The sequence below is a fragment of the Octopus bimaculoides genome, chromosome 26 (assembly GCF_001194135.2).
Source record: "Octopus bimaculoides isolate UCB-OBI-ISO-001 chromosome 26, ASM119413v2, whole genome shotgun sequence".
In the NCBI taxonomy this organism is placed as follows: domain Eukaryota; kingdom Metazoa; phylum Mollusca; class Cephalopoda; order Octopoda; family Octopodidae; genus Octopus; species Octopus bimaculoides.
Genome location: NC_069006.1, coordinates 16,590,199 through 16,609,101, shown reverse-complemented (window position 1 = coordinate 16,609,101; position 18,903 = coordinate 16,590,199). Strand labels below are relative to the sequence as shown.

Here is an 18,903-nt window from a genome sequence, read left to right as displayed (position 1 = left end):
TCAAAAGGGTTAATAACAGTGATTTCAATAATGGTTAGGTTTATTGCATTTTGTCCCCTCTCCTTATGAACTCAGCAGATAGACTTATTTCTTAATTTCATATATCATTTTCAATATTACAGGTTTTCTTCCGTGCTGGATCACTTACTAGCCTTGAAGTGGCTCGTGATGAGAAGATCACAGGAACAATTACCAAATTCCAAGCCTGCTGCCGAGGTTACCTAGGACGTAAGAAGTTAGAAAAACTTAAAGTAAGTGCCCTCTTTCCTGCCTTCTTGTTTCTGTCTATCTTTTTTTTTTTTTGTGTGTAATGGCACATTCAGAGGAAAACAGGTAATTCCTTTGACCCTTTTCAAGGTGTTACTGCTGTTGTTTTTCTTATTCTGAAATCAAAATTATAATTTACTTGTTTTAATTAACTGTGTTAGAGATTCTCAGATTGACTGAATTTTGGTGATGGGGTTTTTAGCATTGTTTAGCAACTGTCAACTTTGATCGAACAAACCTATAATTAAAGATGCTCCAGGCATGACCATCCTATTCAGGCAGTTTATATTGAACTACTTCATATTATATATGCTTAGTTGTAAGCAATGCATACTGATACTTATTAACCCTTTTAACATGTGTTAAAGAGTTAATATGTACAGGTTATTTCCTATGTCCATATACACTTGAATATGAGAGAAACAATGCCTCAAGGGTCAAACTGACCAATTTTACAGACTTCACTTGTCTTCATAGACATGATAAACTGAAGCCTGACAGGAAATAGTCGTCTCATGAACTGAAGAACCAGATTCACTGACTGGAGGTCAGTCTCACACATCTTTTCTATAGGGCTTTCCTATAAGTAGGTTATCTCCCTTGGCTAGGCGGCGCTCCATGTAGATAATTAAACTTCCGGAGGCTAACCCACGCCATTGTTATTGTTTTACGTCTTATCATGGATATAAAGCAGCTTGATGATTCAGCTTTTCGAAGTACTTACTGTGCCTGAGTTAAAGAAATAGTTAAGATTATATGGACAGTATGTTAGTGGAAGAAAGGCGGACTTGACTGAAAGGTTGAAAGGGATAAAGATTCTGTCGATGAAGAATGTCAACAAAGTAAATTCATCGGACGATACTTCAAGCAGGAATAAGCAGAAGCTTATATCTCCTCTCGGTGAAGTATTGCCTGACCTAAAGATCTTTGTAAGTTGCCGAATTTCACAGGATGAAAGCAAAGCAACAGTTAAGGAGTGGCATATTTTACCATGACAGACATGTACACAGCATCGAATACCACAATGTGAGTGAAAGCTGCTCTCACTGTATTGTCCAGTGTCTGGTAATCCCTTCGATACCGACATCAAACCAAAAAAAGAATCCTGACCACAGAGTGTGGGTAATTATGTCAAATGTCACTGGCAATGTGCATTCAGCTGATTGCAACTGTTAAAGCAAGTCACTGAGCATGCGTACATGTCATACGGGAGAGTTCCAATCAGGGGTGGATAACACCTTATAGGAAAGCCCTATAACATTCTTGCTGCTGCTCTTATATGGTACTGACTTTGGTCTCTTTCTGCTACCTGGCATTTTATCACTACCATCCATAAAGGCGCATTCCTCTTCAGCAATGATTAGCAAGGAAGGGCACTGTCATAAACTCCATTATCGTAGCGCTTTGGATGAGTTAGTGAGTGTGTGTACGCCCATCCATCTGTCATCCATCCATATATCTAACTATCGAGCTAAGTGTATATCTATTGAGCTTCATGCATGTATGTTTGTGTGCAGATATATCCATTCATCTGTCTATAGTAAATTGTGTGTGTATGTGCATTTATGCATGTAGTGTCTTTTATTTAGGTACAGGTGCATCCAGGACTACATTATCTTATTTTATTTGATGTACCTTGATGCAAAGTCTCCAATCAGTCTCAATCCAGCACACTTTCAATCAAATGTGTGGCCTGCTTCTTTTTTGTTTACACATGGTGTATCCCTCACTACATTATCTATTGGTAGTTAACCAAACAACTGAGTGCAAGCTACAGATCTGTTTCTCCAGCCTCAGCCTAACTAATAACCACACTGTATGTTCCATCATGCAATGATGAATTGTATGGAATAAAGTCAATGCTGGAGAGAAAATGTTGAGAGAAATTCTGGCAAAACTATAAAGGCCTAAGGTATTTTTGCATTACTCAGTAAGATGTCTGCTAGCTGGTCACCAGATGTCTATTTAAAGTTGTATATGGCAATGTTATTTCCACACTTAGGGTTTGCATTTCCAGTCTGGAACCTGCATTTTGTCCAGAACATCAATCTACTAGAAGCTGTCCAGTGACATGAAACCAGGTGAACACCCTCTACCTGTCACTTACCATGTCTAGAAAGTCTTGCTTCTCTGGGCATCAACACACACTGAAGCTTCAACATCTAGCAACTAACTTGTTAGAAGCCTATGAAATTATCCACCATCTTTCCAAAAACAACTTTGGCCACTTTTTGAATTCAATATCTCTGCCACCTGTTATCATGTTTATAAAGTAAAAAAAAAAAAGCAGCACAGCACACACAACTTTTGGACATGTTTTTTCTTGAAATTTGTCAACACTGTACCTATACTGCCCTTTTCACTTTATGACTCATTTAATGTTCCACCTTCCTGTGTTTTATCCTGCATACTTTGCATGCACTTTTAGCTGTCAATGCTGTCTTTTCTTACTTGACTTATTGTTGGTTTCTGTCCTTTTCATTTTTCCGAATAGAATGCATTGCATCTGAGCACTGTATACAGTAATCTCATATGTATTATGTTGAAAGCGATTTAGAAAACTAAAGAGAATTTTCATCGTAGAATAGTATATAATATAATGACTAATATTGATTATAAAATATAATAAAGTTATTGTTAATATAGTTTCTCTGCATTGAAAAATATAGTAGAAGGAAGAAAAGTTAGAAATTAAAGAAAATTGTCATCACATGATATTCTAGTATTGCCTAACCTGATTGTCTGAAACCAGTATAGGAGTATCTCAAGCTAATTTCAAAATATGTTTCACTCTGATAAAAAAAGGGGAAGTGGATTGGTAGCACAATTAGAAAAGACACACCAAATGTAGCGAAAAGTGCTTTACAGTGGAATCCGGATGGATATAGAAAGAGGGGTAGGCCTAAGAACTCATGGCGTAGATCAACACAAAAGGAACTAGAGAAAGGGGGATATTCTTAGCAGAGTATAAGTACAGAAGCGAAAAATTATGCGACATGGAATTCAATTATAAGTGGCCTATACTCCGTGTTGGAGGGTTAAAGGCAAAAAAAAAAATGATAAATATTATTTGAATAAGAAAATTATATCATATCACACAATAAAGAAACAATCCCATACAGTTGAATGTCCAAAAAAAACCAAAAAACCTGTCAACTCCCACTAAGTAAATGAACTGATATATAAAGACCTTTTTTTTTAATTGTATCTCAGTAGAATTGTGATGTATTTTACTGTGTGAGTCACTCAGCATTTCAAATACGTTAGAATGTTTTCAGTTAGAATGTCAAAGAGGTGAGTTACAGAATGGATTCTAAAGCCAAACAAACTGGTGGGAGACTTAGTGGTAGAGCAAGAAGAAGATGGTTGGATTAATATCTTTCGCCTCAGTTGGTCACACTTGAGAATCCAACTGGGAAGTGTAATAACGAGAGTTGCTTCTGATAGGATTCTGTGGAGGAAGTGCCTGGTGACTCTACTTCCACAACCCTCCTAGGAATATAAATGGGAGAAACTGAATGGATGGATATATATAAAAAAACTTCAAATCTAGGGCCAGTTTGCTTAAAATAGCCATGGTTTCATGTCAGAAATTTAAGAAACACAAATCAAAGGTATGAACAATTCTTGTCAGACTTTTGATATTCTTGGTGTTAAAAGTGATTTCACTGATCAGGTTCATTCTTGATGGCTTCAAAAGAAAATAGCGTTTATGGGAAGGAGTGGAGTGGTTTTCTTATTGATTAAATAATTAAAATCTGAAAAAGTTCATTAGCGTTATTCATTGAATAATTGTCATTATTTCAATGTTGAGGGAATATAGGTGACAGAGGGAGGCAGATTGGTTGTGTGTGTTGGTGGGGATTGAGGTATTGCCTTCATTGTTTTTGTTTTTTGTCATTCCTTAAATGGGTGATAGTGGTTGTAAGGCAATCATAATAGTGGTTTGGTAGGGTTGTGGTGTTGGTAGTAGTTTTGGATAATGGCAATTGTTGGTATACTGGAGGTTGTGTTGGGTTATTTTTCCATGTAGGTAGTGGTGGTGGTGGTGGTAGTTGCAGTGGGGATGATGTGAGGTGGCAGTGGTTTATGTAGGTGGTGTGTGTAACGATGGAAGTATGTGTGTGTGTGTGTGTGGCAGAAGTGTGAGTGTAGTTAAGGGGTGTGTGTGTGTGTGTTTGTGTATGCAGTGAAGGAGTTGTGTATAAGTATTGAAGGTGTTGATATATGTCTGTGATGGTGTGTATGTATGTATGTGTGTGTGTGTGAGAGAGAGAGAGGTGGAGGTGTTATCTGTTTCTTCACACATTGATAAAAGGTCTGTCATTATCAGGATTATAAAATTCTTTTATGCTTTACAAAATGTGGAGGAGTAGTGGCGACGGCGGCGGCGGCGGTGGTGGTGGTGGTGGCGGCGGCGGCAGCAGCGGTGAATGTCGGGAGCAAAAAATGTTTTATTTTGAATATTCCAATATTGCTAGCTAAAGACAACTCCAAAGAATAACAACAACCATCATTACTACCATCGCTTCTACCACCAACCCCACAACATTCACAACCCCCATCACCGCCACAACCATCACCATCACCATCACCATCACTTGAGTCTTATCCTGTAGCAGTAGTGTAGCGATGTTAGATTCTTAGCATCAACTGGTCAGTATTAGGTAGGACAGGAGTGGAACGTGAGGGGCTGACAGAACCCCAGAAGCAGCTGAGCTCCAGGGATATTGTGTGACTGTGCATGCGTGTGTGTGTGTGTGTGTGTAATATTGAGGAATTCCAGGTCTTCCTGCTGCTATGGCAACCATCCCTAGCTGGCTGCATCAATATAATGTAGGGATACCCTCTGCGTGTGTATATGCATTCACACTTGCATGTGCATACTCACTCACGCACACACACAAGTTTTTGTACACCATATTGAAAGAGAAACCAAATAAAAAATTGTGTGTTTGTGTGTTTTCACTTACCGGAGCTTAAAACTTCACTCTGTCTCTTCTCTTTCTCTTATTTTGTACATACAGTTTATCATAGGCTGACAGATGGATTGATATATATATATATACACACACACACAGACAGGAATGCACACATACACAAACACACACATATCAAGCTGTGTATATGCGTGTATGTATATATGTAAATGTCAATGGATTATATATAATGTATACACACACACACACACACACACACACACACTTAGATAGATAGCTAGTTAGATAGGTAAATGGATGGATATCCATTATAATAAATATATGGTGCTTACATGCATTCATTGGTAGAGGTGGATAGTGTCTAGTTTGATAGATACAAAGATATATAAACAAATAGATAGGCACACAGATACATCCTTTAATCAGCAGTGACATGACTCTTATCTCTCCAGTAGATGAGAGATGAGAGAGAGAGAGAGAGAGAGAGAGAGAGAGATAGGCTAGAGTAAGTGCAGGGTGATTTGATCTCTGAATGAACCACAGCTGTAGAAGATACTAAGTACAACTACCACAACTGCTAATAGCAGCAGTAGGATGTTTGGGGCAGTGGCAGCAACTACTACAGCGGTAGTAGTAGCTGTAGCAGCAGTATCCCCTGCTCATTTCTTCTCCCTGTTTCTTCTCCAGCACACTTGAAAAAAATACCCTATTATAAACCAGCTTGTCCGTGTGTCTTAACAAGCCAGCCTCATCTACTGTAATTAAGCTGCAGAGACATTATCCGGTGGAGTATCCGCAGAGTGGACAGTGAATATGAACAGACACAGATTACACACATGAGGCGGGAGACCTTTGTTGTGTCACGCTGGGCAGTTTGCTATGTAATTACATCTCTTCTGGATAAGCTGGTCTCCGCTCAGTTCAAACCCTGAAAGAATTCCACCACCAACACTAGTCACCGGACTTGCTAGAAATAACAGCCGAATCTCCCTTAGATTACATTATACTGTCTTACCAAAAAATATACACTGGATAAAAAAGAAAAAATATAAAAGTGAATATGTTTGGCCACAGATCTGCTCCACCACAACTTGCCTAGGGTTAAACAATAACAACAATACCGCTAACACCACTGCCATCTCATTCATTCTCATCCTCTCACACCACTGTTAGATAAACACAGTGTGTGTGTGTGTATGTTAGTGTGTATAAATGTAGGAATGTTTAGATAAAGAGAGCAGCTGTGCCAGTAGTAAACTGTCTGACTGTCCTCATCCAGGAACTAGTGGTGGTGGTGGTGGTGGTGGTGGTGGTGGTGATAGTGGGGGTTCACATCAAACCTGCCTTGCTTTCTGTTTATTATCCGTCATAATAATAATAATAATAATAATAATAATAATAATAATAATAATAATAATCAGCATTGTCAGTCATCTATCTCCATCATCTCCTGGTAAGAAAATTTAATTGTTTATTCATTCCACTATTGCAAAACACAAAATGTAATTTTTGTTATTAACACTGTTATTATTGTTGCTATTGTTATTTTTTTTTTTATCTCAAACACTTTTTTAGAGGGAAAATTCCAATTAATATTTCTTAGGACCCAGTGTAGAACAGAATAAAAACTACATACTTTTTCTACCCAAATCACACACACATTGTGTGTATGTATAAACGCATATATTATTTTATTGTGTATGTATTTCTGTATATTAGAGAAGCAGTTAAACTAAAAAAACAAATGAGACAGAATTAAAAATGATTATTTCTGGTAATTTTTTGAGATATTCTAGAGTTGCTCCATTATTATTATTGTTGTTGTTGTGCTGTATTAGCTAGCAGGGATGTTGTCTTGAGGTTTAGTGAGAACAAGTCTCTTCGGATCTGAAAAATCTTTCTTAGGATTCTTGTAGACTACAAGATTGCATTGTTCTACCAGTTGACAATGCAAGTCTCAGTTCCGATATCTTTCATCTCTTAACTAGCAGTTTGGATGTAGTGCAAAGTGCACCAATTATTATTATTATCATCATCATCATCATCATCATCATCATTATTATTATTATTATTATTATTAGTAGTAGTAGTAGCAGTGGTGGTGGTGGTACTACTTCTTAGCAGATAATATTTACTGTTGTTAAGGCAACAAGCTGTCAGAATCGTTAGCATGCCAGGCAAAATGCTTAGTGAAATTTTTTCCATCTCTACATTCTGAGTCCGAAGTCTGCCGAGGTTGACTCTGCCTTTCATCTTTTCAATGGTGATAAAATGGTCCACCAGTTGATCACCGGGGTCAATTTAATAATCAACTTCGCCCCTCCCCCCTAAACTGCTGGCCTTGTGCCAAAATTTGAAACCAATATTTGCTGCTGCTGTTTGTGTTTATTTGCGCTATGGTTACTTCTTTGGTTGTTTGTTTTTAAAGATATATATTCTCCTGAGTTATTTATCGTGAATCTTGGTTGAAATTAACGTGCAAGTGGCTGAGCACTCCACAGACACGTGTACCCTTAACGTAGTTCTCGGGGATATTCAGCGTGACACAGTGTGACAAGGCTGACCCTTTGAATTACAGGCACAACAGAAACAGGAAGTGAGAGTGAGAGAAAGTTGGGGTGAAAGAGTACAGCAGGGTTCACCACCATCCCCTGCTAGAGCCTCGTGGAGCTTTAGGTGTTTTTGCTCAATATACACTCACAACGCCTGGTCTGGGAATCGAAACCGCGATCCTATAACCACGAGTCCGCTGCCCTAACCACTGGGCCATTGCGCCTCCACTCTGAGAATAATAGTAATAATAATAATAATAATCATCATCATCAGTAGTAGCAGTGCATTGTGCACAGTGCTCAGGAGCACAACTTCTCAGAAAATGGTAAATGGTGTGCTGAAAGTCACATGAAGAAGGAAAGCAATAAATACCAAGATTGCAGGCACAGTACACACAATAAAAGTGAACAGTAAAAGAAACATAAAGTGTGTGTGTGTACATGTGTGTGTGTCTGTTTGTGTGCACTGACCCTGTGTCATCCAACTCCACTTTTGCCACAACAAATTTAGCCCTTTAAGCCCTATTCAAATATATATACATTGATGGGTAATTAGCAAAGAGTGGAATGGTCATAGAACCAGTGGGCAATGGTGAGCAAAACCTCTTGCAGAGTTTGATTATGTCCCTTTGAATTCAGAGTTCATAACTTGATGGTGGACTTTGCTTTTCATTCTTCTGAAATGGCCAGTGGGCAATAAAAGTTAGCAGCAACTAAGTATTGGAGTCAATTTAACCAACTAATCTCTTGCTCTAAATTTGTGCTTTTGCACCTGTCTCAGAAACCATCATTCTTCATCATTGTCATCATCACCAGGTGGTGTACGGTAGAATAACCGGTAGAGTGCAACTGCACTAAAATATGTTTCTGTATCTAAAACATTCCTTTATATTCTGAGTTCAAATCCTCTGCCTTCCATCTTTTCAATCTGTTATCATCAACACCACATCATACCACCCTCATGCCTTGCTCCCTAATTTACAGCTTCACAAATAGTAGAAGTTATTAATCATCATTGTTGTCATCATCAACACCAGCATCATTTTCATTGTTATTATTACTACTAACACCATTGTCATCATCATCATCATCATGATAGGGCGGTAAAAAGGGCAAAATCCTAGACTAAATACATTATGGTTCTCATAGTTATGTCCTTTACATTCTGTGTTTAACCCTTTCGTTACTGTATTTATTTTGAAATGCTCTGTGTTTTTTTCAGTTACTTTAAATATTAGAAAGAATTTAGTAATATAACTTAGTTTTCATTAAGCTGGTGTTAGGAACATAAATTGTGACTAAGGTTTGGTGGAAGATCTTAATTCAAAACTTATAAAAACAAGACATTTGAACTACAGAGCCAGAGGCGGTTTCAGCCGGGTTGGTAACGAAAGGGTTAAACCATAGCAGTATTGGTTTTACTTTTTTAATGTACTAGTCATATACCGAGGCTGTGATGATGTGTACCAGTTATTCTTTCATTCTTTTACTTGTTTCAGTCATTTGACTGTGGCCCTGTGATGGTGATGGTGGTGGTGGTGGTGGGGGAACAAACACAGACACACACACACATTAAATACACATATATATACAACAGGCTTCTTTCAGTTTCTGTTTACGAAATTCACGCAGTTGGCGTTGGTTGGCCTGAGGCTATAGTAGAAGACACTTGCCCAAGGTGCCAGGCAGTGGGACTGAACCTGGAACCACACAGCCACACTTGCACGTAATCAACCCTAGAACACAGCTGCCCCTGAAGTTGTGTACTAGGGTTGATAAAGTACTTTTCAAAAACCAGATTAGATTTAATTTTGTCCCCAACCCATTTGTCATAACATCATGCCTAAATACGAAATGTAGGGAATGGACTAAAGAAGACAGGGGGAGACACGTGAGGAAGGATGTGTGATGAAAGATTTCAGAAAACGGGCACCAAAATAAGAACAGTAGTGAAACAGATTGATCTGAGATCAATGAAATAGATAATCATTTGTGATACAGTAATTCCACTTATGGCATCCATGCATCATTTGGATCCATCTGCTGTGTCATGCGGTATCAGCTGCTCTATTTACTGCACTATTATGCTAACACACACAAATGCAATTCCAAAGGAGCTTCTATATGGTCTCTCAACTTCCTAGAAATAACAGCCAAATCTTGTTCGAACATATCCAACCCAACTGTCTAAGAAAAGAACACATTTCGTAATGTGTTCCTTGGTTCTTTGCATATAAGTAAAAGATGTGATGGTCACACTTGGAATGTTGAGCTCATTGTTTTGCTTGAACAGGGCTGACTTATGAATAGACATCAACAGCTAAAAACCCTTATAATTTAGAAGAGGCTTGTGTATGTATTGCAATGTTGTACATTCAGTTTCTATGGATTATTGATCCATTTGCAGCTACATGCAGTCACGGCCTCTCTCGCATTTCCTGCTACTATAACACCCCTGCATGTGTGTGTGTGTGTGTATTGCAAACACACACACACACACACACACACACACATTGATCTATATTAAACTACATGTGATCACATTCTCTCTCCAGTTTCACAAGCATAAACTTTTAAATATCAGCATTTCCTGCTACTATAACAACTGCTTGCTAACATCATTGATTTGACAGCCTGTTGGATCTCATGGTAGGTTCAGAGAAGAAGAGTGGAAGATACTGAAGACGATGGTGCTGTCAACAATTAGCTCCAGGGTAGTCTCTGACAGAGCAAGACATACAATCAAAAAACATTCAGACCATGACTATTTTTTTAGGCATCATGTATCTTTGACTATATTATACAATTTAATTTCTTAAATATTATAAATTTTACAAAGTAAAAAATGAAATAAGAAGTCACATAGCTTAGTTGTTTAGCAACCAGGCTCTTGATCATAAAATCATGGTTTCAATTCCGTTTGGGAGGTATTTTGTATCCTTGGGCAAGATACATTACCTCATATAGCTTTTAGTCCAATTAACTTGCAATAACAAGTATTTTAACTGTCAGTGCCCAGTCATCATTAAGTTAGTGTAGAAGCTTTAAGAGTCAGTAGAGCAACCAAAAATAATGTTCAGGCATGAAAAAGGAAACATCCAGCAGTGAATTGCTATATCTTCTTGTTTACCACTTTTTACAGTCTGAATTTAGGGGAAAATTGGCTGCTATTTTTAGCATGTTTAGCGACTATGTCGACATGTGTTTGTTTGACTCAGATTTTGGCTCTTTGTTGTTTTTCAATTGTATTCCGATACAATAAAGTATCAATCAAATATTGGATTTCATTTAACACCAGTTTCCACAACTCATTTCCCAACTCCCTGACCTTCCCCATCACACATGCATGTGCGTGCGCACACACACACACTGGTCTTTTGCCAAAGGAGGAAGAAATTCTTTTGGTCTGAATTGGCAGAATGGGAAAACGGAGAACAAAAGGCTTTATAGCATTCAATTACAAGTCTTTGTGTTTCATGTTCACATCCTGCTAAAGTCAACTTTACCTTGCATCTCTCTGGAATTGACAAAGTAAACACCAGTTAAATACTGAGGTGTTTTAATCAGCTCTGCCCACCCACCAAAAAATGATGAACTGACAGAATCATTGGAGTGTCATGGAAAATGTGTTGCAATGTTTAGTTACAGCCCTCTATGTTCTGGGTTCAAATCCCACTGAAGTCATCTTTGCCTTTCATCCTTCTAGAGTCAACAAAATAAAATACCATCCAAGTACCTGGGTTGTTATAATTGACTAATCCCCTCCACCCCGCTTATTGTTAGAAACAGTTTGATCAAACTGTCCACATATTTATATATTTATATATTATATACAGATTATTGATCTGCATAAATGACATGTCATCACATTTTCTATCTCTCTTTCATCTTTCAGTACATAAATATCTAAATATCAACATTTCCTGCTGCTATAACAACTGTTTCTTAACATAATTGATAGACAGTTGACTCTCACTGTAGACTCAGGGGTGGAAAGAGAACAGGCAGGAGAATATGACAGAGGGGAGGAGGGTTTTCTGTTGTTCTTCTTCTTCTTTCTTCTACTTCACTTGTATTCTAATCAAATTGATTGACAATCCAGTTATATATATTCATGACAAGCTTTCAGTGGAGCAAAGGAGGTTGGAGAAAATGGGGGAAGCGAGGTGTGTGTGTTGTTTCTCCAATTATATTGTAGTCAGATTGATTGATTGTGACTTGGGTCTCGTAATAGATTCAGGAGAAATGAAGTTATTCTTGTCCTTTTTTTTCTGCTTTTCCCTATTCAGGTTGTATTGTGAAAGAAATGTTTTTCCATGACTCTTACAACATAACGAGGAATTTATACCATCATCATCATCATCATGTGTCTGATATGGACTGGATGGTTTGATAGGATCTAACAAGTCAGGGGATCACATGCACACACACACACACACACACACACACACACACACACACACACACACACAAACAGATAGGTATACATGGATAAACAATACTATAATTTTCATTAAGGCACCTCGGGCGAGTGTCATCTACTAGAACCCCATGCCAACCAAAGTGTTGGGAGAGACTTGGTCGACAGAAATAAGCCTGTCATACACACACACATTTATGTGTGTGTTTGTCCCTTACCTCTGCTTAACAACAGGTGTTGGTTTGTTTACAACCCCACATTCTTAGTGTTCCAACAAAAAGAGGTTAATAGAATAAGTAGCAGGCTAAAGAAAAAAAAAAAAGACTGGGATCAATTTGGTCAACTAAACTGTTCAGGGTAGTACCCCAGCTTGGCTGCAGTTCGTATATACACTTGATATTCCAGTCCTCTACGTATAGCCATGTATAGGCACTTTCAATTATGTTATCACATATGACATAGATTTGATATACACACACCTTATGCACTACTTTTTTCTCTTTCTATATTTATACACAAGCCTATACTTGTAAAGAATATATTGCACTGTAAAACTAATACATACACCCACCACCCACATGTGTGTGTGTGTTTATGAAATATAAATATACTTCAAATATATTTAGCTTTGCAACAAACATATCAGAGGGTATGGCTTGACCCCCACCTACTCTCTCATTTACCATTTCTGTTTAGCAAACTGTGTCTAAGGTAAACTGTGTGTTTGTACACTACACTCTTCCATATATACTGTAACATATTTATTTTATAGATATGGCACCTTATCTTTATCTCTATCATCATTATCTACCTCTTGTCCTCCTCTTCACCTCAGGCTCACACACGAGTATACACATATACATCCATACGATCATACATACGTGTTGGCACTCCGTCGCTTACGATGTCGAGGGTTCCAGTTGATCCAATCAACGGAACAGCCTGCTCGTGAAATTAACGTGCAAGTGACTGAGCACCCTACAGACACGTGTACCCTCAACGTAGTTCCCGGGGATATTCAGCATGACACAGTGTGACAAAGCTGACCCTTTGAATTACAGGCACAACAGAAACAGGAAGTAAGAGTGAGAGAAAGTTGTGGTGAAAGAGTACAACAGGGTTCGCCACCATCCCCTGCCGGAGTCCCGTGGAGCTTTTAGGTGTTTTCGTTCAATAAACACTCACAACGCCCGGTCTGGGAATCGAAACCGCGATCCTATGACCGCGAGTCCGCTGCACTAACCACTGGGCCATTGCGCCTCCACCATACATACGTAGGCTTGAAAGAAATGAAGCTAGTATTCTTTGCTGGATGTGCAATGTCAGTGTGTAAGCATAAGAGGCATCAGATGTGGTGTGCAAGAGGGACAACTGCATTGGTATGGTCATGTGATGCAACTGGATGGTGGACAGCTGTGTGAAGAATGCCGATCTCTAAAAGTGGAGGGAAGCTGTGGAAGAGGGAGACCCAGGAAGGCATGGGATGAGGTGGTGAAGCATGATCTTGGAATGCCGTGCTCCAAGGAGGCAATGACTAGTAACTGAGCCCTTTAGCAATGTGCTCTGCTTGAGAAGACCCGTTGAGCCCAGTGTAATCATAGTTGTAGCAATTGTTGGTATCGTGTAACTGGCACCCATGCCAGTGGCCCATAAAAAGCACCTTTCAACTGTTGGGCCTCATGGCGGCAATTACAAGTGACCTTTGGCAATATGTTATGCTTAAGAAGACCACCACCAAGCAAGTGATATCATATTTGTGGCAGATACTGGTGTCATGCAACTGGCACCTGTGCCAGTGGCACGTAGAAGCACCCATTACACTCTCAGATAGGTTGGTGTTAGGAAGGGCAACCAGCCATTGAAACCATGCCAAATCAGACTGGAGTCTGGTGCAGCCCCTCAGCTCACCAGCCCTGATCAAACTGTCCAACCCATGCCAGCATGGACAAAGGATGTTAAATGATGATGATGATGATGATATATATATATATATATATATATATATATATATATATATATATATATATATATATATATATATGTATTTTTTTTTAATATGTAACTGTAAATATATGCATATTTTCTTTATGTAGGTATATTCAGTATTCATTATCTCCATTCATTTATTTTTCATTTAGATTTAGTCATTGTGCCAACTAACATTTAATTAGTTCCAGAAAGTTCTCGTTAATTAAATGCTTCAGATTAAGATGTTCCCTTTTTGGTTCATGTGTGTATGGTTGCCCCATATGTATGCATGCATGTATTATGTGTGCTGTGGTGGGATGTACATAGATACATATGTATGTATAGACAAACAGATATGCTGCCATACTTTACTTTTAAGAAGCAACAGAGTGACTCAATGCCCAAAAGTTTTGTGTGTGTGTGTGTGTGTGTGTGTGTATAGTAAAGTCTATTTGCCAACACAAAGTGGCAGTCCTACATAGGGCAATGTCACTACTTTTTGACCCCAGGAAAACATCTATTCCAGCTGCCTACTGACACATGATCTGTGTCCATATCCTGTGCGCAAGGGAGTCCCTTTCTGGCAGTAGTGGTACCTGTAGACCAATGGTGTCTGGGTAATTTCCCTTCATCAGTAGAAGACAACCGCCGGCTAGAGATAGCAGACACTCACCTTTGCTCACAGTATATACTTTTAAAGCGACACACAGTTGCTGATCTCATAAAGAGCAAAACAACTAGTTTTAAATCTCTGAGCAAGAGATGTGTGGTAACAGTACTGTACATTAAAGTCTGTTTGCCAACACAAAGTGACAGTCGTATGTAGGATGATGTTACTCCTTTTTAGCCCCAGGAAAACATCTATGTATGTATGTGTATATATATATACATACATACATATATAAATACATACACTTATATACACATACAAGCATACACAAACATACTCATGATACCCATATATGCACTCGGTATACATGCTTATACAAAAAAGGAAACATCAATTAATTAATGTGTTCCTTGATATCCCATATAACAAGATAGACACATGGTATCTGAAGTATCAACTCTGTTGGTATTTCAGACATCCTGGGGTGGGTGGTGTTGTTTTAACATCATTTTGTTATCTCTCTCCTTTCACTTGTCTCTTAATGTCCGTGTGTGTGTGTGTGTGTGTGTGTGTGTGTGTGTGTGTGTGTGTGTGTGTGTGTGTGTGTGTGTGTGTGTGTGTGTGTGTGTGTGTGTGTGTGGATGTGATGATGGTGGTGGTGGTGTGTGAGTAGTTTATTGTGGATGTGGTGATTGTATATGTGTTGAGTTTAGTGTGGTATAATGGTGTGTGTGTGACAGTTGTGTGTCTGTGTGTGAGAGAGATCCAGCATGAGTGTAATCTGTTTGACATTGCTGTTTCAGAAGCACATCTTTCCATCTCTCTCTCTCTCTCTCTCTCTCTCTCTCTCTCCCTCTCTATCTCTCTATCTCTCTATCTCTCTCTCTCTCTCCCTCTCTCTCTCCACACACACACACACACATCCTGATCAAAGCCTGCAATAATGATGTGCCAAGGCACCACTGCCACTTCTGTCTTTTCATCAAGAAGATAAGGGCTAGTTTTCCAATTCTTCAAACTGTTGTGATGTAGCTGCCTTCATTCTTCCTTCTTCTCTCTTTCTCTCTCCCCACCCCCTCAACAGTGTTAAGAGTGATGTGGAACAAGACGCCATTCTCCCACCTCCACTTTAACATTTGGAAGCAGGGCAAGGTTGAGAGTAACATAGAGGTGGTGGCGGTGGCATATGTGTGGTAACAGTAATGTGTGTGGGATGTGTATATATATATATAATATATTTACACATATATTTGTTTGTGTAACTATTTAAGGCCATAGATAAGATGATAGTCTTTCTGTCTCTCTATCTGGTCTTGCTGCTAATTCTGAGTTGAAAATTCACTTGGTTCTGCTACACCTTTTATCCTTCAAAAGGTCAGTAAAATAAAGTACCAGCCATTTAGTGGAAGGAAATGTTAAAATGGTAAACTATGCTATTCCCCTATAATTGTCTGTCAGAGATGCTGTTGGAAGTAATTATGATGATGATGATGATGATGATAACATTGACAACCATGATGATGGTGATAGCAGTGGCAGCAGTAGCAATCATCATCACCATTGTCTTAGGTTCACTTGCAATAAGGTTGTCCTGATCTGAGCAAGTTCTTATTTGGAGTTACTTCCTTCTGTGATATGGGATGGAGGACCACATCTCACTCTGTGCTGAGTAGTTGGGTTGGCAAATTCATTTCATTATCAGTGGCAGAATCATTAATTAGCACAATGGCCAAAGTATATTTACTTTCCAAATGTTTTTACCTGAGCGTTGTAGTCTGCTGGGATTTTCTAACACAGCATCTGGTCTATCGGATCATGAATTGCTCGATCATTTTAAATACTAAAATCCCAAGAATGGGGACATTTTTATATTTTCGACTACTTTGGTATGCTTCTGAGTTCAAATCCTGCTGCGGGTTTGGAGTTGATACATACCAGCTCACTGGCACTGTACTTGTTGACATCTTGTAAGTCAGTTCTCCTCTCTTCGTTTTTGTCATTTTCTCTTTCTCTCTCTCTCTCTCTCCCCCTCTCTCTCCTCTCTCTCTCTCTCTCTCTCTCTCTCCCTTCTCTTTCTTTTACCTCTATGTACTCTTTCTCTATCACCATCCCTCCTTTTATGTCCCCTCCTCCTCTATCTCTCTGGAAGAAACCAGCTGCGGTCACATCTGGTGAAGTATGATCTCCATCATCTTTAAGATACCCAAGGCACACCTTGTCATAACAGCATCCCAATGACTCCATCGGGTGCTGAGCTCCACCCCCAACTTCATTTATCAGGCTATGAAGAAGGGGTGCTATCATTTCAAGAGGGGTGCTGTTTTTTCTGTAACACACCAAACTCTACATTTCCTGTCATCTGTCATTTTGCTGCTGTTGCAACACCAGCTGTTTTTTGTCATAGTTCAGTTGTATGCATCAATGCACTCCAGCAGATTGAAGTGTGCAGCATACTTCCTCAGTAAGATCAGCAAGATATAGTATAACCAAAAGAACGGGTCTGTGGGTCACCTGTTGTTCCTTGGCTCTGCTGGATAACAGCTGCCCTGGAGCAGTAACAGCAACAACATGGTTCACACACAAGTAGAGTGGTCGGAGTGGCCAGATAGCAGAAAATGAGATATTTGGTATATTTTCTTTACAATCTACCCCGGTTATCTTACTGGGGTTAAGTATGTCAGGCATCTCACCCCATCACGTACACACATCAAGCAGATGCCCGAGACAGCCACCCCACAACACACACACACACACACATACTATTGTGTGTATGTGTGTGTGTGTGCACTTGTGTAGATGCTCTGTCTAATTCAATATTAGTGTCAATTCTTCCCTCTTCTTGTTTTCGGATGACTGTAGGTATGTACAGGAGAATGTGTCCCTGCCCTCTGTATGTATGTATGTATGTATGTATGTATGTGTGTGTGTGTGTAGGTTCAATTAATGTTATGTGACACTTTGGGGATTTTAATTACATATGTCCTTTTACACACTTAGATTCACAGATATTCATACATACCTAGATATATACACACATATATATATATATATACATGCTTGCATTGCCACCCTTCAATGCTATTTTCATCATTTTATAAATAACACTGATTCCTTCTGTCATTGATTGTTGATAGTGAGGGCAACAGGGTTGTAGTTGATGGAGGTGGTAAAAGTATAAGAGTGGGGCGACCTTAATGTAACTGTATAACGTAGACTCAACTTGTAAACTCTGGTATTTATGGTGGTGGTCATTGCAAATGGAGTGGTAATATTAATGCTTTGGTGGTAGTGCTAATGTAATGAGAGTGATGCTGGCGATGGTATAGATGATGGTGGTGCTGGTGTAATAGCGATGATAGTGATGATGATGATATGATGAGGGTGGTGCTGGTGTAATAGTGATAGTAGTGATGATGATGGTATGATGATGATAGTGATGTGGTGGTAGTGACGATGGTAGGTTGGTGTGGTGGTGATGGTTGTAGTAGTGTGATGGGAGAGATGATAATGGCTATGGTAGTGATGGTGTGGTTGGTGGTAGTAATGTTAATAGTAACAGGGTGTTAAAGGTGGTGGTGGTTGTAGTGTTGTTAGTGAGGTAACCTTACAGCTTGTGAAGTGTAATTATTTACAGTAAGCTCTGATATTTGTAATGATGGTCATGGTGACAGTGTGGAGGTGGTAGTGGTGGTGGTGGTTGTGCTGATGGTGAGGTAACCTTAAAGTAAATAATTACTTTATAAAAGTTGTGAGCTTTGATATTTCTAGATAACCACTTTCAAGTATGTCACACCTACCAGTTTATGTTATCATCACTGATATCTGTGATGACGATGATGATGATGACGACTCAGATGTGTTGGGAATAGAATGTGGGCTTCATTTTATGTGACCTAGATGCGTGGAAAGCGAAGTGAAGGTCAACATATGTCCACTTGTTATTGCACTCTGGCGAAATTTTACTGTGGCCACTACAACAACCTACAGTGAAAGGGCTTCTGTGTTGTTAACCAACCTGCTAGAAATAGAAACCAAGTCTGGCTCAAATCACTCCCCTATTGTCTTTTTTAAAAAACTCAAGGATATTCTTTTATGGCACCTGTGCCCAGCATCCCCTTTCTGGCACTTGTGCCTGCGGCATGTGTA

General features: G+C 39.1%; 1 protein-coding gene across 4 annotated transcripts in view; it reads left to right on the top strand.

Annotated features, from left to right (window-relative positions):
- The window catches only part of LOC106883030 (unconventional myosin-XVIIIa), a 237,634-nt gene that overhangs the window by 196,325 nt on the left and 22,406 nt on the right, over positions 1-18,903 (top strand). For all 4 annotated transcript variants that reach the window (XM_052976955.1, XM_014933888.2, XM_052976956.1 and 1 more), the window contains one exon: positions 123-251. In XM_052976955.1, coding sequence (XP_052832915.1) covers positions 123-251 — 129 coding nt within the window. The remainder of the gene's footprint in view (positions 1-122; positions 252-18,903) is intronic.